The following is a 25,102-nucleotide window of genomic DNA, read 5'->3' as shown; positions in this document are numbered from 1 at the left end:
CACCGTGGACTCCCTTCCTGTAGGGATTCGTACAGGTACGCTCTGGTCACAGGGGCCAGCCTCAACAAGCTCTCTTGGGAGGTGGGGTGGGTGTCATGCAGCGAGAACTATTAGCAATACGATTTTATTTAGTTCCATTGGAAACAAAAAACCCCCAATAATGCCTGAACCAAAGGTGCATTAAAATGGCCTAAAGGATGTAAAAGAATAGCTCTGAAGGTCACTTGCAGTTTCTTCCTCATACTGGTGCTCTCGCAGGGCAGGCCACGACCCGATCAGATCACGCCAGCGGGCTGCAGCTGACTCGGGAGGACGCTCTCCTGCCAGTGCTGCGGCAGCTGACCCGGGGGCCGGCCTGGAGCGGCGGGTCCTGTCACTGCTCGTTCTGCTGGCCCTCTGTGGCGGACGCCGTCACGGACCCCTGGCCCTTGTTGACGTCGCTGATGCACACCCACTGCCCGTCGACCGACTCCTTCCACAGGGTCACCTGCAAGGTACGCACACGGTCACGGCTCTGGGGAGCATGCGGTCCCCACGTGCTGCAGGCAGACGTCTCCACGGAGCCACTCTCTGAAACTGATGCCATCTTTTTCAGAGGAAAACGAAACCTGCGGCAGCTCCAGCCGTGTGAACCGGGGTGCACTCCCTGGAAACCAGGCCCCAGAGATGTGCCGCAGGTCTTAGGAGCTTCTGCCCAGCCCTGCGGCCCGTGGGTGGGGGAGGGGGGTGCGACTGAGACTCAGTACACTTAGAACTAGGAGACCACTGTGCTCCGCCAGGCACAGTGTGGCAAGGGCAGGACCCTGCAGCCACCTGCTCCGGGGGCAGCCTGTTTTGGGGAGTGCCCTCTACCTTTTTGCTTGGTTATGGGTTCTGTCTCTTTGATACTTTTTGCTGAGCTAGGTGAACATCACCATGAGGACACAGAGCCCAGTGGGCAGGAGGTCGGGCCTGGGCGTACCTCCCAGGGCCCGGGAGGTGGCTTTGCCAGCCACAGCTGGGCTTGCTCTCGGGGGCTGCAGGCACAGGGAGAGCCGGCTGTACCTTATTGTCTCCCCCGGAGACGGCCAGGATGTTGGCGGTGATGGACCAGCTCACGTGCCACACGACGTCGTTGAACTTGTGCAGCAGTCTGGGGGACCAGGTGTTGCCGGAGGCATCGTCACAAGTCCAGATGAACACACGGCCGTCCTAGGCACAGGCAGGCTGCTGTCAGGAGGTCTGAGGGGCCTCTCGGCTGCCCTGGGTGTTCATCACCAACTCCTGGCCCAGCCCCTGTCCCTCAGCAGCCAGGAACACACCTCCCGTGAGGGAAGCGTCGCCCTGGGCGCCCTATGGCTGCCAAAACCCAGCTCAGGACTGGCGCTGCGCAGCGGGTTACGCCTCGGCCTGCGGTGACCTTATCCTATGTGTGCACCGGTCTGGGTCCTGGCTGTACCACTTCCGAGCCAGCCCCCTACTACAAAGCCTGAGAGAGCATCAGAAGATAGCCCACCAGCTTTGGCCCGGCTCAGCCCCAACGCGCGGCAGGGAGCCTGTGGATGGAAGATTCTGTGTCTCTGCCTTTCAAATAAAAATACTGTGAAACAGAGCATGAAGTCACAAAAACCCTTACCCATTAACAGCAAACCAAACGGGCTTCCGGGCGTTGGCGGCGCACAGGCACCCGCGGTCCAGGGGCAGGACTGACCTGGGAGCAGCTGGCGATGGTGCTGGTGGGCAGGCCGATGGAGGGGGCCCAGGCCACGTCGCGGACCCAGTCGCTGTGTGCCTCCAGCTTCTGCTCCTCCTTCCACTGGCCGTCCTCCTCCTCCCTGGCGGGGACAGCAGACGGCCTGGGCGTGAGCCCTCTGCAGCACACCCGGCCAGAGTGAAGCCGCAGTTTCCCAGGCGCTCTCCCCACACCCCACTCGCCTCCACAGCTTGATGAGGTTGTCGCAGCCTCCAGACGCGAACTTCTTGGGGCAGGCGGGCCTCTGCCCCGAGGGCTGGTCGATGAGGCTTCCCGGGGCGACGGCGGGCGCCCAGCTGACCGCGTTGCAGCCGATCTGGGGAGAGGGCACCATGAGCCGGGCCCTTCTGCGGACCACAGCGGCCTGCCTCCCCCGTTCCAGGGCCGATGGGGCGAGCAGGGACTGGCTGCTCGCACGGCTCCCACCGGCGTCCCAAAGCAGGGACTAAGAACTCTCCAAATGTGACATTTGTCAAACACGTGGAAGGGAACACACGGGCCCAAAGATTCTGAACATCACAACAAACAGCTCATGAACGACCCTCAAGCACGCACAAACCACTGCAGACGCACGTGCTGCTGTGTCCCTGTCCTCGTCACGGCCATCACGCAGCCCCAGGCCCTGTGGCACAGTGGGTTAAGCCGCAGCTTGCCATGCCGGCATCCCACACTGCAGAGTGGTTTCAGGCCGCGGCTGCTCCGCGTCCCAGCCAGCTCCCAAGTACCCCTGCCACCCACGTGGGAGACCCAGGTAGAGTTCCCGGCTGCTGGGTGTTGGGACATTTGGAGCGTGAACTAGGGGATGGGAGCTCGATCTCTCCCTCTGCATTTCAAACATACAAATCTTTAAAAGTGTAATAAGGGGCCTGTGTTGCGGTGTAGCAGCTAGAGCTACCAAGTGCAATGCCAGCACCCTAGTGGGTGCTGGTTCGTGTCCTGGCTGTACCATTTCTGATCCAGCTCCCTTCTGATAGCCTGGAAAAAGCAGCAGAAGACGGCTCAAGTCCTGGGGCCCTGTACCCGCGTGGGAGAGCCAGAGGAAACTCCTGCCTTCGGCCTGGCCCAGCCCTGGTTGCTGCAGCCATCTGGGGGAGAGAACCAGTGCAATCTCACTCTCTGCCTCTCTAACTCTCCCTTTCAAATAAGTAAGTCTTAAGAACAAAAACAGAACAGAACATGTCTTTTCCATGTCTGCCTTGGCAGTGTGAGCCTCTTCCAAACACACATTTGGTGTGGCTTTCCCCACTTCTTTTTTTAAAAAAAGATTTATTTAAAAGTTAGAGTTACGGAGAGAAGGAGAGGCAAAGAGAGAGAGAGGTCTCCCTTCCAGGAGCTTCTTCCACGTCTCCCACGCGGGTGCAGGGGCCCAGGCCCTTGGCCATTTTCTACTGCTTTCCCAGGCCACAGCAGAGAGCGGGATCGGAAGTGGCGCAGCTGGGTCTTGAACTGGTGCCCATATGGGATGCTGCGCTTCAGGCCAGGGTGTTAACCTGCTGCGCCACAGCGCCGGCCCCTCCCCACTTCAAGGCTATCGTCCAGGTGCCAGGAAGCTCACTGCCATCTAAATTTTCTTCTATTGCAGGATACTATCACCAAGCACACTACAACTTTTCTTACATGCAAAAGCTTTAACTCTCCCTGTCCTACCCCACACTAGAAGAAAAAAGTTGTGATTTTCATCTACCTGAAAGGCAGCAGGCGAGGTCTTCAATCTCCAAATGCCAGCAATAGAGGCGGCTGGACCAGGCTGAAGCCAGGAGCCCAGAACTCCAGCCCACTCCCACGTGGGTGGCAGGGCCTGCATCAGCTGCTGTCTCCAAGGACACATGAGCAGGATGCTGCCTTGGAGGAGAAACTGGGCGAAGCTGGTAAAAGCTGCCGCCTGCAGTGCTGGCATCCCACATGGGTGCTGGCTGCTCCACTTCCGAACCAGCTCCCTGCTATGACCTGGGAAGGTCCTTGGGCCCCTGCACCCACGTGGGAGACCCAGAAGAAGCTCCTGGCTCCTGGATTCGGATCAGCTTAGCTCTGGCTGTTGCTGTCATCTGGGGAGTGAGCCAGTGGATGGAAGACCTCTCTCTCTGCCCCTCCTCCTTTCTCTGTGTAACTCTTTCAAATAAATAAACATTTTAAAAAACTCTTAGATCTATTTTGAAAATCAGAGTTACACAGAGAGAAGCAGAGACAGCCAGATCTTTCATCCACTAGCTCACTCCCCAGGTGGTTGCAACAGCTAGCACAGAGCCAGAAGCTGCTTCTGGGTCACCCACGTGGATGCAGGGGCCCAAGCACTGCGGCCGTCCTCCGCTGCTTTTCCCAGGCCCTTAGCAGGGAGCTGGGACACGAACCTGAGCCTACACGGGAGGCCGGCATCACAGGAGGTGGCTTTTATGAGAGCCTGCGAGTCACTCTCTGCCTCTGGCCCCATCAGTCCTTCCCCGAGTTCTTAAACACTGTTAACAGTTTGTGTTCTTTCTACTGCACAGTTCATTTTAAAACACCTCTGGGGGCCGGCGCTGTGGCGTAGCAGGTAAAGCCGCTGCCTGCAGTGCTGGCATCCCATATGCGCACCGGTTCGAGTCCCAGCTGCTCCACTTCCAGCCGAGCTCCCTGCTGATGGCCTGGGAGAGCAGCAGCAGATCGCCCAAGTGCTTAGGCCCCCGGCACCGACAGGGGTGACCTGGATGAAGGTTCAGGCTCCTGGGTTCAACCTGGCCCAGTCCTGCTCTTGTGAGCATTTGGGGAGTGAGGCACAAGATGGCTTCTCTGTCATTCTGCTTTCAAATCAACCAATCGACAAAACAAAAACCTAAAAACCCCAGGGTGGTGGGTATTCCAGGAACAGCTGCCACTGGACATCACCGTGACACCTCCCCAGGACAGGTGACTGCTCCCAGGAGAGCGCCACCTGACCGACAGGCCTGTGGCTCGGTGCCGTCCAGCTGTCTGCTGCAACAGCAGTGCTTGCTCGGGAACCTCAGGTGCCCGAGACTCCCCCGTGGAGGGTCCCGCACCCAGACCGCCTGCTCTCCGGAGTTCCCCTGACCTGCAGTCCACACCTGGCACCCGTGGACTCGCTCACTGTCTGAAAGGCAGAAGCGTCGCCCCCTGCTGGTCTGCTCCCCGACGCACACATCAGCTGCAGCGCATCAGGCACAGCCAGGAGCTGACCACTGAGCCATCGCCTGCGCCTCCCCGGGTGTGCAGAGGGGCTGGCAGGAACCCAGGCTCCGACGCAGGGAGCGGGGCTGCTCCTCTGCATGTTCTAACTGCATGTAACTCTGCCCTAAGTACCTGTGTGCCGTTTCTAGCTGACAGTGCTGAAACACAGGGTGGCCAACCCGCCCCTCCCACGTGGGCCTCCGTCTTTCCTTTCTGAGGTCCCCTCCTGTGCAGTTCCGATCTCACACCCAGCAGGTTCCTTCTCTGGGGTGACCCCGGCCCCTCTAGGCCTCCCCGTGGCCCTGCACGGCTGCACCCTCCCAGACAGCGGCCCACAGGCCGCACACAAATGGCCAGTGAGCACCAGAGAGCCACCTGACAGCACCAGCCACCCGGGAAATGCAGATCAAACCACCGGAGCGAGCGCTTCGCCCCACCAGGACAGTGGTGGGTGGCTACAGTCAGGAGACAACCGTCCCCCAGCACTGGTGGGAAAGTACAACAGCGTCATCACCGGCAGCCTCTCACCCAGCTGAACACGGTGTTCCCTACGACTGTGCAGCCGCGCGCCCGGCTGCATTCCCCAGAAGGCAATGCGCACACCAACCTCCACAGCACCGCCACTCGCCACACACAAGCAAACGTCCGCACGCCAAACAGACAGCGCCCATCAGCTGCGACCTGGCTCAACCGTGAGCCCACGGCATGAGGGAGAAGCCAGGCCCGGGACCCGAAGGGTCCAGCACGGGCAGACGAGCGCTGCCCCGGGCTGGGGTGGAGGGCGCCTGCCAGCAGGGTTTCCTTTGGGGCTGATAAAGCGGCTCTAGAAATCAGGGTGCCCACTGTCCAGCTTCGCGAACACCGCACACTGTGAACGCCTCTCCCTCCGAGGGGCAATTCTATGGCACGTAACGTGTAACTTGATTCTGAAAAAGTTAACACGCAACCACAAAACCAGTTCCACTGTCTGCCAGCCGGCCGGGCCCCCACCCTGGCAGGCCACTGGACTCACGGTGTGGGCGTTGTTGATCTTCTTCACCTCCCACTGGCCTTCCCCGGTGTAGGTCAGCAGCGAGATGGCCCCGTCCGAGCTCCCGCAAGCCAGGATGAGGCCGTAGTCGTGCGGGGCCCAGCACACTGAGTTCACTGTGGGGAGGGGGAGGGGCACGGTGAGCGCACAGCTGAGCGGCCGACCAGACCAGACTCCCGTTTCCCACATGCTCGGTCTCAGTCATTTACGAAACCAAGTGCAGGAAACACCTACCAGTCACCGCTAACTCCAGCCTCCCCTACCACAGCGCAGGGACGTGAGCGGCCCCCAGCCGCGGCCAGGGTCGCCCCCACCACCCCCTCGGTCACCTGAGGAGTCGTGGCCCGTCCTTCCTGGGACCTGAGCGGCCCTCAACCGGGGCCAGGGTCCCCCCCTCGGTCACCTGAGGAGTCGTGGCCCGAGTGCTCGTGGGTCTTCTCCCAGGTGCCGCCCTCCTCCTTCCAGATGATGACTTTCCGGTCGTAGGAGCAAGATGCCAGGATGTTGCCATACATGGGGTGGGCCCAGGCCACCTGCCACACAGGACCCTCGTGCCTGCAAGGGGAGGGGACAGAGGCTGCTGCCATGTGGTCAACGACCCAGGTGCCCCGGCCGGGCGTCTCCTTGGGCGGAGATGAGTGACTTCCTGGGCAGGGAGAGCCGACGGCTGCCTGAGCACTTCCACGCGAGAGCCGTGGAGCGTCACTGCCCTCGGGATGCCCTGTGGACGGCAGGACCCCGAGGCCACGCGGCCCTGCGCGGAGTGAGGACTCTGGAAGTGTCCGTGGCCGGCCAGGCAGGGATCTCACCTGCACCAGATCTGCAGCCAGGGCAGCTCCGCTGACTGCGGCACGGGCGTCAATCCCCCAGCAGGTGCGCCTGGGGCTCAGGGGCACCGCAAGGCGGAGCCACCATTCGCCCGCCTTCCCCGTCACCTTGCCGAGGCGGCACTGTCCACCTGGGTGTTCGCGACGGGCACCGCAAGGCGGAGCCACCATTCGCCCGCCTTCCCCGTCACCTTGCCGAGGCGGCACTGTCTACCTGGGTGTTCGCGACGGCCTTCACCTGCTGTCACGCCCCCTGCTGGCTCTGACTCAGGCCAGGGTCACAGGCGCTCTGTGGCTTTACCTCTACCTGGAACGCAGGCGTCCGGAAGGCTCCCTCACAGCTAGGCTGGGGGTTCAGTGTCCGTGCTCGCTCAGGGACAGAGCCGAGAGGACGAGCAGAAGGAAAACCACTGACCACGAGCCAGCAGCGCTCCCCTCCGGGGACGACGGCTCACTCCCGTCCCACGCAGCGCTGACCGAGGCAGTCAAGGACGGGGGTGTGAAGTTTGTCACCGTCTAGCGCCTAACATTCTCAGAGCATAAGAAACTCATGTGGGAGCCGGCACTGTGGCGCAGCGGGTTAAGCTGCTGCCTGCAACGCTGGCGTCCCACGTGGGCACTGGTTCAAGGCCAGGCTGCTCCGCTTCTGACCCAGCTCCCTGGTATGGTACCTGGGAGGGCAGTGGAGGACGGCCCAAGTGCTTGGGCCCCTGCACTCTCACAGGGAGACCAGGAGAAGCTCCTGGCTGCTGGCTTCTGCCTGGCCCATCTCCAGCCCTTGCGGGCCAGCTGGGGAGTGAACCAGCGGATGGAAGGTCTCTCTCTCTGTCTCTCTGCCTGTGCAATTTTGACTTTCAAATAAATAACCTTAAAAAAAAAACAAACTCCCGAAACCTGCAGTGCTGTGCAAGGCAGCACCCTGGGTGGGGGGGGGGACAACCACAAACATGGGCCAAGGCTTCCGAGAGGAGTGACGTGGTGCGTGTGAACGGCCCTGGACCCCTGCGCAGGCCGACAGGCAGAGCCACGGCCATCCCAACGCTGCCGCCTGCACGGCCCCTGCAGTGCCGCTCCCGAGTGACACGTCAGTCGCCCTGGCTACGCCTGCACACAGCAGTACAGCTTCCACCTGTCAAGGCAGGGCAGTGGCCCCTGAAGGCGGGGCCCACCTGAGGGGGCACACCAGGGCTGAGAGGTCACACCTCGCCAGCCCCGGGTTTTCCTGAGAAGAGCCCCGCAGAGCCGCTGCCTGGCCCACCTGTTGTGTGCTGGGGGCAGCCGGGCGTCCTCACTGCTGAGCACACTTCGGGGTGCCTGGAACCCGGGCTTTCACTTCCTCCCCTGCCTGTGCCCTGGCGGCGCCCGCCCCCTGGGCACTCACCCTCTGAGGTCAGCGACGAGGATCTGCCCTCCGTTGCGCACATCGAAGATCTTGACGGACCTGTCGGAGGAGCAGGTGGCCAGGCGGGTGCCGTAGTAGTCCATCTGTGCGTCGTGCTGCAAAGGGAGACGGGGAATTCTGGGGGCCTGCGGGGGCGGGGCAGTGCGCACACAGGGGCGGGGCTAGCGTGGATCACGGTCTACCCACTTGGGACCGGCACCTCAGGCGGGAAGCCGGCAAGGCGGCCTCCTCACTGCTCTGCGAGGCCGCAGCCAGCTGGGCTCACAGACCCTTTGGGCTCCTTCCTCCATCTGGGCCCTGGGTCCCGCACGGGTCTTTGTCCCTGGGTTCCCTCACGCTTGTCCTTTTCCCAAGGAGCGGGCCAGTTACTCAGACACTGGCACCACCCTCGGATGCCCACAAACCACCCAGATCCAGGCCTGGCCCCGCCCACGGTTCTGAGTTCATCTGCGGCACCGCGAGTGGCACCTGCTGCAGAGGCCACTGGGAAGGCTCAAGGAGCCGCTGGATGACGAGCGCTTAGCACGGGCCTGGCGCACAGCGAGCAAGTTCCTCACTGCCGCTCTGCTCACCTGCTCCTCAGACCACACCGTGCAAGCGGGGCACAGCGGCGGTCTCCCCCCGAAGAAATGGAGGCCTGCTAGCTAAGCCGCTGCCTAGGGAGCCTCAGACCCCCGCCCCTGGTACCATGTGGCCGACAGCTGAACCACTCCTGAGGGAGTTCAGGCGACCTGAGCAACCCAAAGCGGCGGCAGGTGACAGGCCGTGAGGGCAGCAACGCAGGCAGGAGACGCTGTCCGTGGCCCAGGGACCCAGGGACCAGGTCTCGCTCCCAGGCTGCCGCACGGCGGGGCCAGAGTATTCCTCCTGCTGTGGACTTTAGCCCCGGGCCTTCTCCTGCGCCCTGCCTCGGGCCACGCCCTGCATGAGGACTCCTGTCTGCTCTGCTGTCCCACAGCAGTCCTCTCGGGCTCCGCCTTTGCCAGTGGGGCCAGGCTGCAGTGGCAGGAGGAAGACAGAGGGGAGACCAGCGGCAGCCGGAGGACCGAGGGCCTGAAGCTACCATCGGTCCCCAGAAAAGGGGAGCCCGCACGACCAGGGCCCTGCCAGCTCACAGGGCACTGCCGGGAGGCGGACCAGCCACCGCCGCTGAACCACCCATCGGGGAGGGCGACGAAGAACTCAAGCGCTTCCTCTCACAGAAACGGGCCCGCGGCCGCCGGCGAGTACTCACAATCATGTCCTCGTGCGAGGTGTCCACGGTGTTGATGACGGACACCTACGACCAAAGACAGGCAGTCCATTACCCAGCCGTCACCGCGCCCCTCGCCGCGTCTGCGCCCCTCGCCCAGGACAATCGCTCCAACGACCTTCTTTGAGCCAACACGAGCGGCCTTGCCCTTGAGAAACGTGCACAAAAGTCACCCTGACACGGCAGTCAGCTCTTCCCGCGGGGGCTTCCGGGTGCGCAGGAGCCGGCGGGGCTCAGCCGCTGAGGAGGGACTGGCCGGGTGGCACGGGGAGAGAGCAGGCTGGGGAGGGGTCTCAGAGCACGGACGGGGCCGGACGGGGCTCGGGGCTGGGGGCCGCCCAGCCACCGCTGCCCTCCTGGGTGACAGAGCACGGGGCGCCCCGCAGTTGCTGATGAACAAAGCGCTGACCCTGCAGACTGCGCACTTCATCCGGGCTTCTCTGCGGCCGCTCCCTCGCCTGCCACTTGCGGCCTCCAGGGCTGCAGAGCCGGGAGGGCTGGGCCACCTCTGCCATGGCCGTCCCCCTCCTACCTGTCCTGAGGTCCAGCTGCAATTTCAGATGCCCAGCTGGCTGGCGCATGCTGCACCCTCAGCACCATGGTCCGCACCCCACCAGACGGGGAGCCCCCTGGAGCCACGGTCTGAGTCATCTGCACTTTTTTTTTTTTTTAAAGCTTTATTTATTTATTTGAAAATCAGAGCTACACAGAGAGAGGAGAGGCAGAGAAAGAGAGAGAGGTCTTCCATCTGCTGGTTCACTCCCTAACTGACCACCATGGCAAGAACTGGGCCCATCCGAAGCCAGGAGCCAGGAGCTTCCTCCTGGTTTTCCAACACAGGTGCAGGGGCCCAAGGACCTGGGCCATCCTCCACTGCTTTCCCAGGCCACAGCAGAGAGCTGGATTGGAAGTGGAGCAGCTGGGGCCGGCGCTGTGGCATAGCGGGTGAAGCCGCTGCCTGCGGTGCCGGCGTCCCATATGGGTGCGGGTTTGAGACCAGGCTACTCTGCTTCCGATCCAGCTCTCTGCTATGGCCTGGGGTAGCAGAAGATGGCCCAAGTGCTTGGGCCCCTGCACCCACATGGGAGACCCAGAAGAGGCTCCTGGTTTCTAATCCGAGCAGCTCCAGCCGTTGCAGCCATCTGGGGAGTGAACCAGCAGATGGAAGACCTCTCTCTCTCTCTCTCTGCCGCTCCTCTCTCTGTGTAACTGTGACTTTCAAGTAAAATAAATAAATCTCAAAAATAAAAAAAGTGGAGCAGCTGGGACTTGAACCAGTGCCCAAATGGGATGCTGGCACCACAGGTGGTGGCTCTTCCGGCTATGCCACAGCGCCCGCCTGTCACCTGCCCTCTTGAATCCCGAAAATCCCCAAGCACAGCGCTTTGTCAACAGAAGGCAGGGGCAACCGCGTGGGGAGTGAACAGTGCACACTAACGGGCAGGGGGCGCTTCCTTGGCCCAACCGCTCTTCCCTCAAACTCCTGCACAGCAGAGGGGACCGAGGAGGACGTGCTGGCTAGGGAGGGTTTCTTGGCTTGCTCAGCCCGAGAGCTCAGGCATGAAGTCTGAGGCCGTGCCCTGGGCCAGGGGCATGGGGGCCCTCGGGCATAGGTAGGCCGTCCATCCCAAGCAGGCTGCCCGCTGTGGCTGCAAAGCCTGCCTGCCGACCGACCGGCATCTCCCCACTGACAGCTTCCGCGCGGCCTTAAACCACACCCCAGGGTGGGTGCAGTCTCACCCAGAGCTGGCAGGGAAGGGGCTGTGCCCCAGGGGAGACAGACCGGCTCCAGGGGACCCCGCTATCTTGTGTGACTTCGTGGCTCTAAACCAAGCGTCGAGTTCGCTGCAGTCTCTCACCCAGAGCTAGCAGAGGAGGGGGCCGAGCCCCTAAGGAGACACGAGCCCCAAGCCGATGTGAAACCCCCGTCCACCGGCGCCCCCCAGAATGACCCAGGAACAGCCGGCAACCCGGACACTTCCTGCAAGCCCGGTGGGCTCGCGGGCTCCGCCTGCTCTCCTGTGGGACCAGGCGCTCGCTTGGTCGCTTGTCAATCAAAGTTTCTTTACTAATAAAAGTTTCTGCCTCTTTGCAAGTTGTTTCCCGGCTTTTTATCTGTCTACGAAGCTGAGGAAAAGAACGCACAAGCCCCCGGAGGCGTGGAACGAAGCCGCGAGCAGGGCGGCAGCAGGGCAGTAGAACGGGGGCCATGCGGAGCCCGCCGGGTCCCTCCGCCCACCCTGGGCTCCCAGCGTGGGCCCCGCGGGGCGGTCACCGGGGCACTGAGAGGCTCCAGGGGCCGCGTGGGTGGACGCTGGCAAACCCAGGAACCGCAGACGCCACCGAGAACGCCGCGGAGGCCAGAGCTGGCTGCAGGTCCGGCAGGGAGCGCCCCTTCCTCACCTCCCCAGCACCCACCACGGCCGCCGGGTGAGCGGAGGAGGGAGTCCCGAGAGGTAGCCGCATCCTAGGTTAGCAAAGCACCAGAGACCGCCAGCGCGCCAACCGTGGGTGCTTTAGCGGCGACCCCGACACCTGGAGCCGCCCACAGCTGAACGTCACTACGAGTTCCCGACGCTACTCAGGGTAACTCAGCACCCAGCCCCTTCACTAGGGGCCCGCGGCGTGGGCGTCCCACATGCGCGCCGGTTCGAGTCCCGGCTGCTCCACTGCCCATCCCGCTCCCGGCTGATGCCCCCAGGAAAGCAGCGGTGCACGGCCCACGTCCAGGCCACTCTCGCAGTGGATTCGCGAAGCGCCCACCACCCCGGAGGCCCACTCCGCGTGCACCTGCGCGGACTGGCGGCCGGTGGCTCACCTCCAGCGTCCCCACAAACCGCAGCTCGCGCACCGGCCCGGCAGGGCAGGCTGACCGCCGACACGCCCGGAACCACGGGCCCGGCACACGCTGGCGCCTGTGCTGTTTCGGCTTTGGTTTCCAGCGGCTGCGGGGAGCCGAGGGCAGCAGCGAGGCGCGGCCCGCAGAGTTCCAGGAGGTCCCGCGCCGCCCCTCCCGAGGGCCCGCGGGGCCCAGGCCCGGGGTCCCCGCGGCTCGAAGCGGTGCCGAGGAGCTGAGCAGCCCCAGCACGCGGGCCGAGTCCAGGAACCCAAGACGGCCGCGACACCGGCCCGAACGCGGCCCCCAGACTCACCATGGCTGCGGCGGCTGCGGCGGACCCGGGCCTCGGACGTGGCAGCTCCCGGCGGCGCCTCCAGCAGCTCACTTCCGGCGCCGGGTGAAGGCGCCGCGCCGGGCCGGGCTCCGCTGCTTCCGGGCAGCAACACGCTCGCCCCGCACGAAGGTTCCGGGCATTCCGTATCGCCCTCTCCCGGGGCCCCGCCCCTGGGGGGCGTGGCTCTGATAGCCGTGGCGATCGCGAGGGAGGGCGGACTCTGGCTGCCGTGAGGTGGCCGACGGGGTGATGCTCACTGGTCACTCCTCCGGCCCACCTTGCATGAAGCCAGGTGACTGCAGAGACTCCCCACTGCCCCTTCCTGACCCCCTGGGGCCCCGGGCGTCCATCGGGCGTAGCCGACCCTCGGGAGGGTCGCAGTGCCTCCGTGTCCTCTGTGAGAGCCCCAGCTGGACATGGTGGTGGGGGGCTCCCGCAATGCCTTGACCCGGGCAACCTCGGGCAGCCCCCCTCCCCGCCCCCGGCTTGTGGTTGTACCCAGGCTGGAGCAGGAAACAGACCCGGAGGACCTGTGGGGTCTCCCGTTCTTTAAGGGGTCAGCCCTGTCTGTGCACCTGCAGCTGTCCCCCACCCCCCCGGCCTGCCCTGGCCATCAGGTCGAGTTGCCTCTCTCTGAGCCTGACTTTGTGGCAAAGGGGGACACGGGGCCTAACTGGAACTAAAGGAATTTCTTGGTGCCCATAGGTAGGGTGGCACAGGCAACAGACCTGCACCTTGGCAGCCAGAACACCTGCCGGTGGGATGGAAGGGCTCGGTGGGGTGGTTTAGCATGGCGAGGCCGGCTCGGAGACAGCGGGGGGCCGGCCTGGGTGCTGTGCGCACTCCTGGCTTCCCCCGGCCACCGTCTGCGCTGCTCGCCCATAAGTGGGACCCGTGACACCTCTTGCACACCCCTTGTCTGCAGTGCTGGGGCCAGAAGTGTGTCTGGATTTTGGAATATTTGCACACATATAAGGGTGCTTTGCAGACGGGACCCAAGGGTGAGCCCGTAACCTGGGGGTCATTTTATAGAGCAGTTTTATTAATTCTCTGCGTCAGTTTCACGGTGTGGCATTTTCCGCGGTGGCATCGCGGTGGCACCGGAAATGTTTTGGGCCCTGGAGCGTTTCTGATCTTGGGTTTTCGGAGTGGGGACGCCCAACCCGTAAAATCCCCTCTGAAAGTTGACGTTGGGGTCAAAGGAACCTTGGCTGTGGAACCGGGTCTGGGGTTGGATGGGCCCCCTCCCGGGCAGGGGATGCCACCCACAGTGGCATCTCCCTCTGCTCAGTCCCAGACCCCAAAGCAGGCCATTCTGTCCCCTCCAGCTGGGCTTCCCCCTCCCAGCCCCACTGCCCCCAAGTCTCCTCCTCTTTCTCCTCCTTCCTCCCCCCAGTCTTCCTCTCTGAGAAGCTCAGCCAGGCCTCAAGGCCGGTTAAGCCCCCAGAGGTGGGTGTTCAAAGGTGTGACGTGGGGCGGGGAGGCAGGCAGGCCAAAGTGCCAGGTGGACTCCCAACCTGCAGGGCGGGGTGGGGTGGGGCGGAAAGAGGCGTGGGCTGTGCGCGAGTCTGCGCCTCCGCGCGTGCGTTTATTGCTATTGCTTAGTGTAGAAAAGGCAGACAAATCCCAGTGGTTACAAAGGGCACAGCCAGAGATACATAGAAACAGAGTGTACAGTAAGAGCACAGTCTCTCCCCAGCCCCGCCGGCCCCAGAGCCCCCCCGCTGCGCCCTCGCCACTCCGCTGTCAAGTCCGTGCACACCAGAGTTAGCAAGTGTGGCAAGGCCGGAGGCACGCCCGGGAGGGGAGCACCGCACTGCAGGACGAGAGGAGGCTTCGCCCCCACCAGCGTCTCCGTCTCTGAACACCAGGAGGGCGCGGTTTGGAATTAGGGAGAGCACTTCCTGGCCGTGGCCCTGGCTCTGCAAGGCCCCAAACCTTCAACACCCCCCTCCCCGTACCGGAGATTGTCTCGTGGTGGGATTTCGGATGGCGGTGGGGAGAAGATGGGAGTGAGGGTGCTGAGAAGGCCGTGAAACCCAAAGAGAACAACACAACACAAAACACCCGAAAGCCGGCTGGGGAAGAGGGAGCCGGGCGCCTCCTGGAGAGGCTGAGAGGAGCCGGAGCACCCCCTGCCACAACCCCCAGGGCGCCAGGTCTGTGGGGGAGGGGCCCTATTTCTCACTGGACCAGGGCTGATGGAGGCTGCCCTGGGTTTCCAGGCTGAGACTGGGTGGGGGCTGGTGACGACTCCCAGGCCGGTGAAACAGTGGGAGGAGCACCAGGCTTCCTCTGTCCCTCTGCCAGGTCACACTGCACAGTAATTAGTGGCAGGAGGACGTGTCGCAGAGGGCGACAGGGCTGGCAGCGGGGGCGGAGGGCGGAGGACCACGGTATACTGGGAAGAAGAGATGTGGGAGAAACCAGGCAATTTTATAAAAGCGGAGTGGAGGGGACTCGCCGTTCGTTTAAAAGCGACTAATTAAACCTGGGAGGCTGGTGTCAGGGAATGGGACAGAGAAGTCCCAGACAGAACGAGTCCATGGAAGATGCCAGGATGTGGGACAGGTGCCCGGGACGAGGCCAGCAACTGGTCTCGGGTCAGCCCTGCACTGGTTGGGACAGGGTTGGGGGCGGCCAAGGGGCCATGGTGAGGGGTTGATGGGAGCCCGAAAGCCGAGCTTGCGTGGCAGGAAGGAGCTCCTCCGAGCCCCGCCCCGCCCATCCAAAGGCGGGCGGCTCGCCTGCACTGGGGGTCGCCACCCTTCTCTTCCCTGGTCTGTTGGGGGAGAGCTCAGAGCTGAGTCGGCCGCTTTCTGGAGCCCTGGTCCAGGGGCAGGAAGAGCAGGATGGAGAAGGTGCACACGCTGCGGGCTGCGTATCTACCGGGGCCTGGTTGGCGCCTTCGGCCTTGGTTTCAGCCGGGCCGGCTCAGAACCAACCACACTGGCCGAGTCTGAAGCGAGGGCAAGTGAAAGCGGAAGCGTGCATAGTAGTAAATGAACAGAGACGGCGAGTTCTTTATTTACAATTATTGTCTAGATAAAAAAATTCATAAAAACAGATGAATGTCATAAATTATCTACCCCCTAATGGGGCGAACTGCCAGGCGTACCCCATGCTGCTAGATATAAGGATGCCGAGTGCAAGCTGTATGGACGACGGTGAGTTAGGACACACCAACCATTTCCAGTGTGTGCGTGTCTGCGCAGGGTGAGCGTGAGGGGAGTGTGTGTGTGCAGGGGTGAGTGTGAGTGGTGCAGGTGTGTGCAAGAGGGAAGTGTGTGTGTGTGCAGGGGTGAGTGTGAAGGGTGCCTGTGTGTGTGCAGGTGTGTGAGGGGTGCGTGTGTGTGCAGGTGTGAGCATGAGGGGAGTGTGTGTGTGCAGGGGTGACTGGGGAGTGTGTGTGCGTGTGTGCGCGCAGGTGTGAGCATGTGCAGGGGTGAGTGTGAGGGGAGTGTGTGTAGGGGTGAGTGTGAGGGGAGTGTGTGCATGTGTGAGCGTGAAGGGTGCGTGTGTGTGCAGGTGTGTGTAAGGGGAGTGTGCAGGTGTGTGCAGGGGTGAGCGTGAGGGGTGCAGGTGTGTGCATGTGTGTGCATGGGTGAGCGTGAGTGGTACATGTGTGTGCAGGGGTGAGCATGAGTGGTGCATGTGTGTGCAGGGGTGAGCGTGAGGGGAGTGTGTGTCTGTGTGCAGGGGTGAGTGTGAAGGGTGCGTGTGTGCGGAGAGACCAACACGCATGCTGGCATCCTCGGTGGCTTCGGCCGCCCCCATCCTCAGAGCTCGGACCTCTCCTGCTTGCCTTGTGTCCTGGCTCCGGGTGAGCAGGGAGCGTGGGGCACGCACGACGTCCTGCTGTTACGGACACGGAGCAGACCAGGAAGGGGGAGATGCGCCGCCGTGAAGAAGGAAACGCCACAGAAATCACAGCGGTTCCGCGGCGCACGGGTCTCGCCGGCCTCCGAGGGGCGTGGCGGGCTGGCTTTGGTGGTGTTGGTGCCGGGATCCAGGGAGCCCGGCGGACATCCGGACGCCGCGCCCCGCGCCCTGGAGGGCCTCGTGCCGCACACGTCTCGGGACCCGAACCCTCGGCTTTCCGCGGCCGTCCACACGCAGGCCCTCCAGCGGACTATGGCTCTGTTCCCGAGTGGCTCTCAGCTTGTGGGTGGAAAAGTTCTCTGGGCCTGGAGAGGGGGGGTCCGGGCGGGCGCGGGGCGGCGGTGGGCAAGGGGCCAGTTGCCCTGGAAGCATGGCGGTATTCAAAATGTCTTTTTGCACTGTACAAGTTCATGGAAAAAAGACCGTAAATGCTGAAAAGTCCCGAAGCAAACTTTGTATTCCTTACAAAAGTTCTCTTATGAAAAAAGCTGAGACCCACAAAGTGCGCAGCAGGTAAGAGGCGGACACGCGGGGCGGCGAGCGCGCGGTCTGCGGGAGGGAGCCTCCTCCCCCACCTGCGGGCGGCAGGGCTGCGCGATGGCTTTCTGGGAAAGCGAGGCCGGCCGCTGCAAGGCTACAGTATGTATCGTCGACTACAGGAAGACAGTTCGGTTTAAAAATCACACGGATGCATCTCGATGTACACGCCAGCAGGTTCATTCGGATCTACACGGTGCAGAGGAAAAAAGCCGCGAGCCAGCCCCGTCCTCGGCCGCCGGGCCGACGGCTCGCACGCTGCCGTGTCGAAGGAAAGCAGCCTCCACGTGACCAAAGGAAGCCACCGGGACCGCACGGCCGGCTCCGTGCTCCCTGGGTCTCTGCAAGGACGGCGCCCGAGGGCGCCTTCACCCCGTGAACCGAGAGAAACATCTCTGCCGGCCACCGGGCGCCAGCCATGCAAACCCAAGGCCGGCTTCTCTCCTCCGCTCCAGGGCGGCCTCTCAGCGGCAGCACGCGGCTTCTGCCTGCACCTCCCGCAGTCGTGACATCATTGAACGGAAATGGCAGGCACACACACACACAGAAACAAAAACAAACAAACAAACAAAAAAACCCAGAGCATGGCTTTCGTTAGCACACGGAGGATGCAAGCCGGGGCAGGTGTCTTCGGGGCTGGGCCGCTCCGACAAGCTCTGGGCCCCCGGCGTTCTCAAACCGTACAAACAGCCAGAGACGCTATCTACAGGCTTGTAAACAAATTACATTCTCCTTTTAGGACATAAATAAGTTAAAATATAGAGCAATTTAAGCTGAAACAAGGCAACATGCCGGCAAAAAAAACTTTATATATCCATGTATATATATTATATATATATATATATCTACCCATCTATATGGACGTATACGGTCTCTGGGCAGTGTATACGTTGATATAGATACAAAGGAATGGATACGACCCCGTGAGTGTCTATGAAGTTCTTCGGTTCCATTGGTGCAGAATCTACCAGGAGAGCTAAGCTCTGTGATCTGAAAAAGTTATTAAATTAATCTCTATAACTGAGACCATGCGGCGCAAGCATTTCAAAAATCTCACAGGCCAGCGGGCTGGGTCAAGAGTCTCAGAAGAAAAAAAAAAATCAAAAAACCAAAAAGTCTGTTCGCAGTTCCCGCCTAAGAAACAAACGGAAAAGAACCCTGGCCCCGGCCCCCCACCCCCACCAAGCCAGGGGAGGATCCCGAGTGTCCGGTACATTCATGCGAGGCCCCGTGCAGACCCTGCCCCGGCCTCAGAGTGGAGCCGAGTTCGGACAGCATGGCAGCCGCGGGGGCTGTGGGCGGGAACGCGTTTTCTCTCCCGGTCTGGTTTCCTGCTCGCGCGGGCGGGGCCTCAGCTAAAGCGACGTCTCCAGGCTGTGGATGGGGCTCCCTGGACTTGAAGAGGTAGCTGATTTGCTCGTGTCGGTCGTCAGGTTGATCCCGCTGTCGATGGCGCTGTTGTTCTTGTTGAGCGAGCACGGCGGGCTGGAGTTCTGCTTGGGCGCGGCGTCTTCTTCCAGGTCGGTGTCGTCGATGAGGGGGATGTGGGGCTGGGCGTCTTCGATCCGGAACTCGGGATGAGCCATGAAGTTATGGATGGAGGTCCGAGACTCGGGCTTTTCCAAACCTTCATAGAGAGAGCTACGGAACGCCTTCACGACGCGGATCTGCAAGGCAAGCGCAGGCGTGAGCGGCCCAGGGCCTGGAGGGGGTGCTGGGGAGGGGGGGCTCGGGCAGGCGGGCGGGGGAGGGGCAGTGGGGAAGCGGAGGGGGCTCAGGCCATGGCGTCCATGGGCTGGTTTCCGTCGGGAGGGGACCGTGGGGGACAGCCACTGGAGGGCGCGCCGTCCGCTCGGGGTGGAGGCACCAGGACCTAGGGAGAGACTGAGCCTTGTTGATGCCCAGGCAGAGTTTCGACCATGCAGAGGGGGCAGTGGGCCGGGTGGGAGGAAAAGGAGAGGCTATTTGAGAAAATTAATTAAAAACAAACAAACAAACAAACAAACAAAACAAACCACACGCAGCTGAGAAACCACACGACATGGACCCGGTTATGTAGCACAGGAAGGGGCGATGGCTGGGTGAGCCGGGAATGAGAGAGGACACACGAGGGCCCACCGGGGGGACATCAAACCGAAGGCGGCAAGGCAAACCCAAGCCAGCGCAGGGCACAGGCAGCCAGCAAGCGCAGGACAGAGGGCGGAGCATGCCAGGCGGGGACCACACGGCACGCACACGCACACGCACACACGGACACGCACGCGGACACACGGCGACACCCGGAAGCCTGGGCGATGTGAACGGAGGCCGCTGGTACCCACGTTTCTTTCCTTCATGCATTTGGGGGTAAACACTCGAGTATCGACTCAAAGCCCTGGCCAGTCAGGGAGCTCGCTCTGCTGGACCCTGCTTTCCTGGGGGCGTCTGCTTGCTTGCTTGCTTTGTGCTTTGAAAGCACAAGACCAGAAAGCGAGGCCGGAATCGGAATGAGATGGCCGGACCCAGCCCGGGGCGGGGAGGTTTGAGGGGTGGGTGGGGTGTTTCTGGAAGTGAGCCACAGCCGGGCAAGCCCTTCCGCCTTCCGTGTCCCAAGGTGACCCACCTGTCCCCCGAGAACAGACGGGGGCTGGTCATGGAGCCTGGAGGCTGGTGGGGCAGCCCTGGGCTCGGCGGCAGGAGCCCCGCGGAGCCGCACCACCTGTCTGGCCGTGCCCCGTCCTGCCTCCCAGGTGCACAGGTGTCCCTGTCATCTGCAGGCACTCATGGCAAAGGCACCTGTTGCCCTCTTCCCAGCGAGAGGTGGAAGAAGCAAGGTGGCACCCATGTCCCCGAGGACTGCGGAGGGCGTGGCCCCTGGAGTCCCAGCTAAGCCCAGGCAGCTTCTTGTGGGCGCTGAGGGTGAGGGGCGACATGACCATGGTGGGTGACCTGCATGTCATGACTGTCAGCCTAGAGCCTAACCCTTCCCCCTACCCCACCTTCCAGCAAGGGCAGCTGGCTACCGTCAGCCGGCGCCTCCCCATTCCTGCCAACTCCCCCTGTCCTCTGTCCCTCCTCTTCCTCCTGGATCCCCGCCCGCTGGGACCCTGCTTCGAATGAGGCCACAGGTGCCAGGACCAGCCAGCCGCCGCCCTGCACATTAGTGCTGGCATCCCTCTTTGTGACCCCGTGGAGGCTGCTAACACTGGGCCGTTATGGGAAATGGCGATGCCTGGGTCGTTCCATCTGGGAGACGGGAGTAACCCTCGTCATGGCAGGGGCCCAGCCGAGTGCTCACTGCATCCTGAGGCTGTAGGACAGCGCAGTGCCGGCTGGGACACGTGTGGGGCGGGAGGGAGGGAGGCCGGGCCCTGTGACTGACAACGCGGCAGGGTCGGGGGGATGACACACAATGAGATGAGCCCCCCCCCCCACCTCCCCCTGGCATGGAGACAACAGAGAATGAGCTGCTCGGGACAAGACTGTGGGGACGAGACTTTGCGGGAGACCCCGCCACGGCCATCTCAAGTCTCCACTTCCGTTCTCTCTGCGGCTGAAATGGAAAATACGCGGGAAGGAAAGGGTCCTCCCCCCCACCTGCCTACCCTACGGCTGGGGCTCGGGGGGCGGGGCCGGGGCAGGGAGGGGCCCGTTTTGGTGTCCTCGGCAAAGTCGTGGAGCTTTGAGAGGGCTCGCGACATACTCGAATGTTTACCCGGCTTCAGGGAAGCCAAGTCTGGGACTGATTCACATTCATGTCAGGCTCAAGAGTAAAGACTCACAACCTCTTTTAATTTCACTCTCTCTTGCTGAACTCTGTGTCCAGGGTTCTCTAGCCCTCTGGGGAAACAAACAGACGCGACATTCAGACAGCGGAGCGGCCCGGGCCCCCCCAGTGCGAGCCACTCACTCGCTGACCCCGGCTGCACTAAACGAGTCGCCAAAGCTAACGAGAGGCCCAGCTGTCTCTCCGTCTCCCCTCTGTCCCAGCCCTAGCTGCCCTCAGAACCAGGGGTGCGCTGCGGGTGTGGGGGCAGGAGGGGCCTCTTTGGCGGCTCTTGGCTTAGGAGGAGCAGGACTTTCTCCAATGACCTGGGAGCCTCCCGTGATCGAGGCCCGTGAGGGGCCCAGGGTCAAAGCCCTGGCTCCCTGGTGGCCCCAGACAGTGCCCCACAGCACAGAAACTGCTCCCTGGGCGCCCTGGTTCCCGAGTGGAAGCCCCACCTCCATGGCTCTGAGCGGCAGCGGGGAACACCAGGGGGTCTGGGCCAGGTGGGTGTCTCCCTGGCACGGGTGGAGGGGTTGGGGTGGGGCTCAAGCGTGCAGTGTAAGGGGGGCATCGTCCTGTCTGAGCAAGGCAGGAAAGGCACCTGTGAGGGTGTGGCTGCAGGAGGGGCATCTGGTCTGAGCTGGAGCGAGCAGGTCAGCTCCCAGCACTCACTGCGCTGACCCGGGCCTCTGAGGCCCATCGTGACCCAGGGGACAGTGGCTTGACTTTCCTGGGGCACCCAGGCCCAGGGGTTTGGGCCTGCGCCGGCCCCTCTCCTCTGCCTGGGAAGTGGGAGGGGTGGGGCACCCTGGCCCCCGCTTCAGACCTCTCGTGGGCAGAAGGGACTCGGCCTGGTGGTCCCAGCATCCCCAGCTGCTTGGGGAGCAGAGGCGGTGACGCTGTTGAAACAATGTACTGAGAGGGTGGGAACTGGTGGGGGGGGCACATGGCCAGGATCTGGGAGGCCGTGCCCACGGGTAGGAGGGAGCCCCGGCTCCGCAGGCAATGCTGGAACTGAAGGCAGACCCTGGGGACTCTGGGAGAGGCCTGAGGCCTGGCTGACCAAGCCCCCTGGGTCCTCAGGGAGGTTGTAGGCAAGGTCCAGGCGGGCTGCAGCTCCGTCAAAGCTCTGCGGGGACCCCAGCCTGTGCCTGGGGTCACCCTGGAATATGGACACTGGCCAGAAGTGAGCGCTGGCCTCAGGGGCCTCTCTGGAGAGTGACCCAGTACCGGGCAGCGGCCCCACTGCACGTGTCTCAATGGAGACGGTGGGAGTGAGGCCACGGGGTGTGGCGGCACAGCTCCCCCTGGGCAGCCAGGCCCGGCCAGGGCCACGGTAGTGGCAGGAGCAACGGAAAGGGTGCTCACGCTGGGGCACCGGGCAGGAGCAAGGGCGGAGCTCAGGTGCTGCCGGGGAGGGAGGAGCAGCAAGGCCAGCCAGGTGAGGCCCCCGGCAAGGACACGAGGCCACAGCGGCTTCTCACGGAAAGCTGGCCCGCACCCTGCCGCTCCCCTGGCTTCTGGCGCTTGTGGACAAACGCCTGACCCCATCTGTCTTGTCTTCTTCCGGCCACACGAGGGGCAGGGGCACCAGCGCAGGCCGCCCACAGGCTCCTAGTGGCCTTGCAAGGGAGAGCCCCCGCCAAGCTCAGGGGCCAGCAGGGGAGCGGAGGGCGATCAGGCTGGGGAGCCTGAGCCAGGGAGGGACCCCCAGAAGGAGGAGCTGCCAGAGACAGAAGGCGTGCCCAGGCCAGCAGGGGGGTAGTGAGATGAGCGGCCGGCGGGCGGAGCAGCTGAAGAGGGCTGCTCATCCGAGGTCAGACCAAGCGCCCCGGCCTGCTGGCGCTGGCCAGGATGGGGTCAGAGCTCCAGCCTGTGTCCCTGGCACTGCCCTGTGGGGCATGGACACCGATGTGGAGGGAGGGACGCTGGGCGGGGTCTTGACTGCTGGGGGCAGGGCCTCTGACTGTGACCTCTGACCTATGGTGACCCTTTGGCTCAGCTGGTATGTCCCCTCTGTGACTGACCATGACCCAAGGGACTTTTGCCCTTGGGCTCCCAGGGAACCTCCGCCTGGGTGTGACGGCAGGACTCTGACCCTGCCCTCACGGCTGCGCCGCTCCCCCTGTGGCCTCCATCGGATCACCAATGAGGAGCGTCTCTCTCAGGCTTGACCCTGACGACCCCCTGGCCCCGGCTGACCCTGGCCTGCCGAGTGACTGCCCCCCTGAGACTGGCTCCAATCTCCTGGCCAACTGGGACCCTCCTGCCCGCCCCTACCCCCCGCTCCGCCTGCATCCCAGCCCCTGCCCGCTCGCCCGCCCGGGCGCTGGCGGTGGTGACAGGAAGGGGTCACACTCACGCCCAGCTGCAGCAGGAGGAAGGCTGGTCGGAGAGGAAAGAGCATTGGACAACGACACGCGACTAGGGCTAGACAGACTGGCTACGTCCTGGCTCTGGCTGGTGACGGAGGACTGTCTCCGCAGGGCGCCCTGAAAGGAGGCCCCGCTCTTGAAAGTATTGACTACTTCAATCTGCAACGGAGGAGAGAACGAGACAGGTTGCGAGAGGAGGGCACACGACAGCTGCACGACGACGGACAGCGCCACGTCACGGGGACAGCCGCAGCCACGGCGACGACCACAAGCCACTCCAACCAAACGAAAATACCAGACACGCTCCAGGGCTCCGACAGACCCTGCCCCGTGGGGTGGGGCCGAGGCGGGCGCCGGAGGCAGTGCAGCAGGTGCTCAGCCTCCCTGGAGGCCAGGTGTGGAGCCCAAGTGCTGGGGGCACCTGGGGTGAACAGGTCCCGCCCCCCAACTCCAGCTCTGTCGCTTCCCAGCTGGGCAGCCTTGGGCAGGGCACCGAGTCCAGTCCCTTCTCCTTGAGGAAGGGCAATGCCACCTGCTTGTCACGGTTACCCGTGGCTGGCCCATGGGAGCCCTCGCTCCCCCTTGGAGCAGTGAGAGTAGGGCAGGGCAGGCTGGGCGGCTGGGGGCCCGGTGGTGTGGAGCGGCCAGGCCCACGCCGGGCAGGGCCAGCTCTGACACCTGCTCCCCAGCCGCACCGGGCCTGGGACCTGAGTGACCGCTCAGGGCCGGGGAAGTTCAGTGGGGTCAGTTTGTGTGTGTGAGGGAGGCGACGTGGGTGTGAAGCCGCCCAGGGGAGCTGCTGTGGGCTGCACGGGTTGGAGGCAGGGTGCTGGCCGCAGCTGGGGGACAGGCACGGCGGGCATCGTTTGCCACCCATGCCCAGGGTGGGGGCCTGGTCCGGCTCCCCAGAGTGTTGGCTTCCTAATCTCGTTCTGCCCCTGGCCACGATGCCACCTGTAAACCATGGGCCTGCAAGGGCACGGGACCTCTGCCTGCACATATGTAGACCTCATGTGCCATGTGTGTGTCATGTGCCATGCTCTCTCTGTGTCTAGCTAGAAACCACACACATACTTCCTGTGTGTGTGCCTGTTTGTGTGCCCTGTGGTCATGTGTGTTTGTGTGCATTTGGTGTACCGTATGTCTCTGTGTATCTGGCATGAACGTGTATGCCTAGTTGGTATGTGTTTGCATGCGTGTGTACACGTGTTTGTGTAGCTGGCATGCATACGTGTGCCTGTGTATTTGGCATGCATGTCTCTGTGTAGTTTGCACACAAGTATGTGTCATGTCTTTGGTGTGCAGATGTGTACATGCGAGTGTGTGCAAGTGGCATGCGTGTGTGTCTCTATATCTGACACACATGTGTACCTTCCTGTGTACTTGGTGTGTATTTGTGTACTTGGCATATGTGTGTATCTGTGTACATGGCATATATGTGTGTGTATCTGGGCACTTGGCATACATGTGTGCATCTGTGTACTTGGCATACATGTGTGTGTGTATCTGGGCACTTGGCATGCATACAGGCATTCCTGTGTGTACCTGGCATGCACATGTGTGCATTTCTGCAAATGCAGCATGCAACATGTGTGTCCTGAACTTCCCATGTGTCTGTGCGCACGTGGGGATGCCCAACCTTTGCTCCCCAGGGCTGCTCCTCACCCTGGCTGGACTGTGGTCAGTACTGGAAGCCCCTCGAGGTGGTGGAGATGTGTGCACCCATGGGGGGCGCTGGTGACTCACCAGCTGACCCCTGGGTCGCCCTGGCCCACACCTGCTATCCAACCTCGCCCTGCCCTGCTGGTGGCGCCCCCAGTGTGGCCCACAGCCTTCACTCCTCTGCGCCATCCCAGCCCCGCTTTCCTGGCGGGATCCTGGAAGCCCAGAGCGGGTGCGCCCTCCCCTGAGGCTGCTTGGGCAGGCCGCTCTGTGTGGTCGGCGGCTCCCCAGGGTGTGCGTGAGGTTGTGGGAGGGCTCTG

The 25,102-nt window shown here is 62.9% G+C and overlaps 2 protein-coding genes across 10 annotated transcripts in view; both read right to left on the bottom strand.

Moving 5' to 3' along the window:
- Nucleotides 1-108: 108 nt before the first annotated feature.
- On the bottom strand, nt 109-12,627 carry SEC13 (SEC13 homolog, nuclear pore and COPII component). 2 transcript variants are annotated; one of them, XM_070051113.2, is made up of 9 exons: nt 12,558-12,627; nt 9,388-9,432; nt 8,133-8,248; nt 6,328-6,479; nt 5,907-6,040; nt 1,911-2,048; nt 1,691-1,810; nt 1,045-1,191; nt 109-487 (listed from the first exon to the last, which is right to left on the bottom strand). In XM_070051113.2, the coding sequence occupies exons 1-9, from the start codon at nt 12,558-12,560 to the stop codon at nt 374-376; spliced, it is 969 nt and encodes a 322-aa protein (XP_069907214.1). In that variant the 5' UTR covers nt 12,561-12,627; the 3' UTR covers nt 109-373. The 2 variants fall into 2 exon arrangements, with proteins under 2 accessions (XP_069907214.1, XP_069907215.1); XM_070051114.2 differs by lacking the exons at nt 8,133-8,248; nt 9,388-9,432; nt 12,558-12,627 and adding an exon at nt 6,966-7,635 and having other exon boundaries at nt 6,328-6,882.
- Nucleotides 12,628-15,573: 2,946 nt separating this feature from the next.
- The window catches only part of ATP2B2 (ATPase plasma membrane Ca2+ transporting 2), a 135,373-nt gene continuing 125,844 nt past the window's right edge, over nt 15,574-25,102 (bottom strand). For 4 of the 8 annotated variants that reach the window (XM_051831903.3, XM_051831898.3, XM_051831904.3 and 1 more), the window contains one exon: nt 15,574-18,664. In XM_051831903.3, the coding sequence (XP_051687863.1) occupies nt 18,353-18,664 (312 nt within the window). In that variant the 3' untranslated portion in view covers nt 15,574-18,352. Of the gene's footprint in view, nt 18,665-20,761; nt 20,817-23,107; nt 23,280-25,102 lie in introns of all 8 variants that reach the window. The other 4 variants (XM_051831900.3, XM_070050008.2, XM_070050010.2 and 1 more) reach the window with 2 other exon arrangements.

The sequence above is a fragment of the Oryctolagus cuniculus genome, chromosome 10 (assembly GCF_051225735.1).
Source record: "Oryctolagus cuniculus isolate XC-2025 breed Fujian yellow rabbit chromosome 10, ASM5122573v1, whole genome shotgun sequence".
NCBI classification, from domain to species: Eukaryota; Metazoa; Chordata; class Mammalia; order Lagomorpha; family Leporidae; genus Oryctolagus; species Oryctolagus cuniculus.
Note: the sequence above shows the minus strand (reverse complement) of the source record. Positions and strands in the feature narration are given on the sequence as shown.

What these genes read in the sequence shown, in the direction of transcription:
- SEC13 (XM_070051113.2), bottom strand. An exon ending in AGATCAACAACGCCCACACC is followed by an intron (nt 2,049 to 5,906) that starts GTGAGTCCAGTG and finishes CCCTCTCCCCAG; the next exon opens with ATCGGCTGCAACGCGGTCAG. An exon ending in CCATCGCCAGCTGCTCCCAG is followed by an intron (nt 1,192 to 1,690) that starts GTCAGTCCTGCC and finishes GCCTGTGCCTAG; the next exon opens with GACGGCCGTGTGTTCATCTG.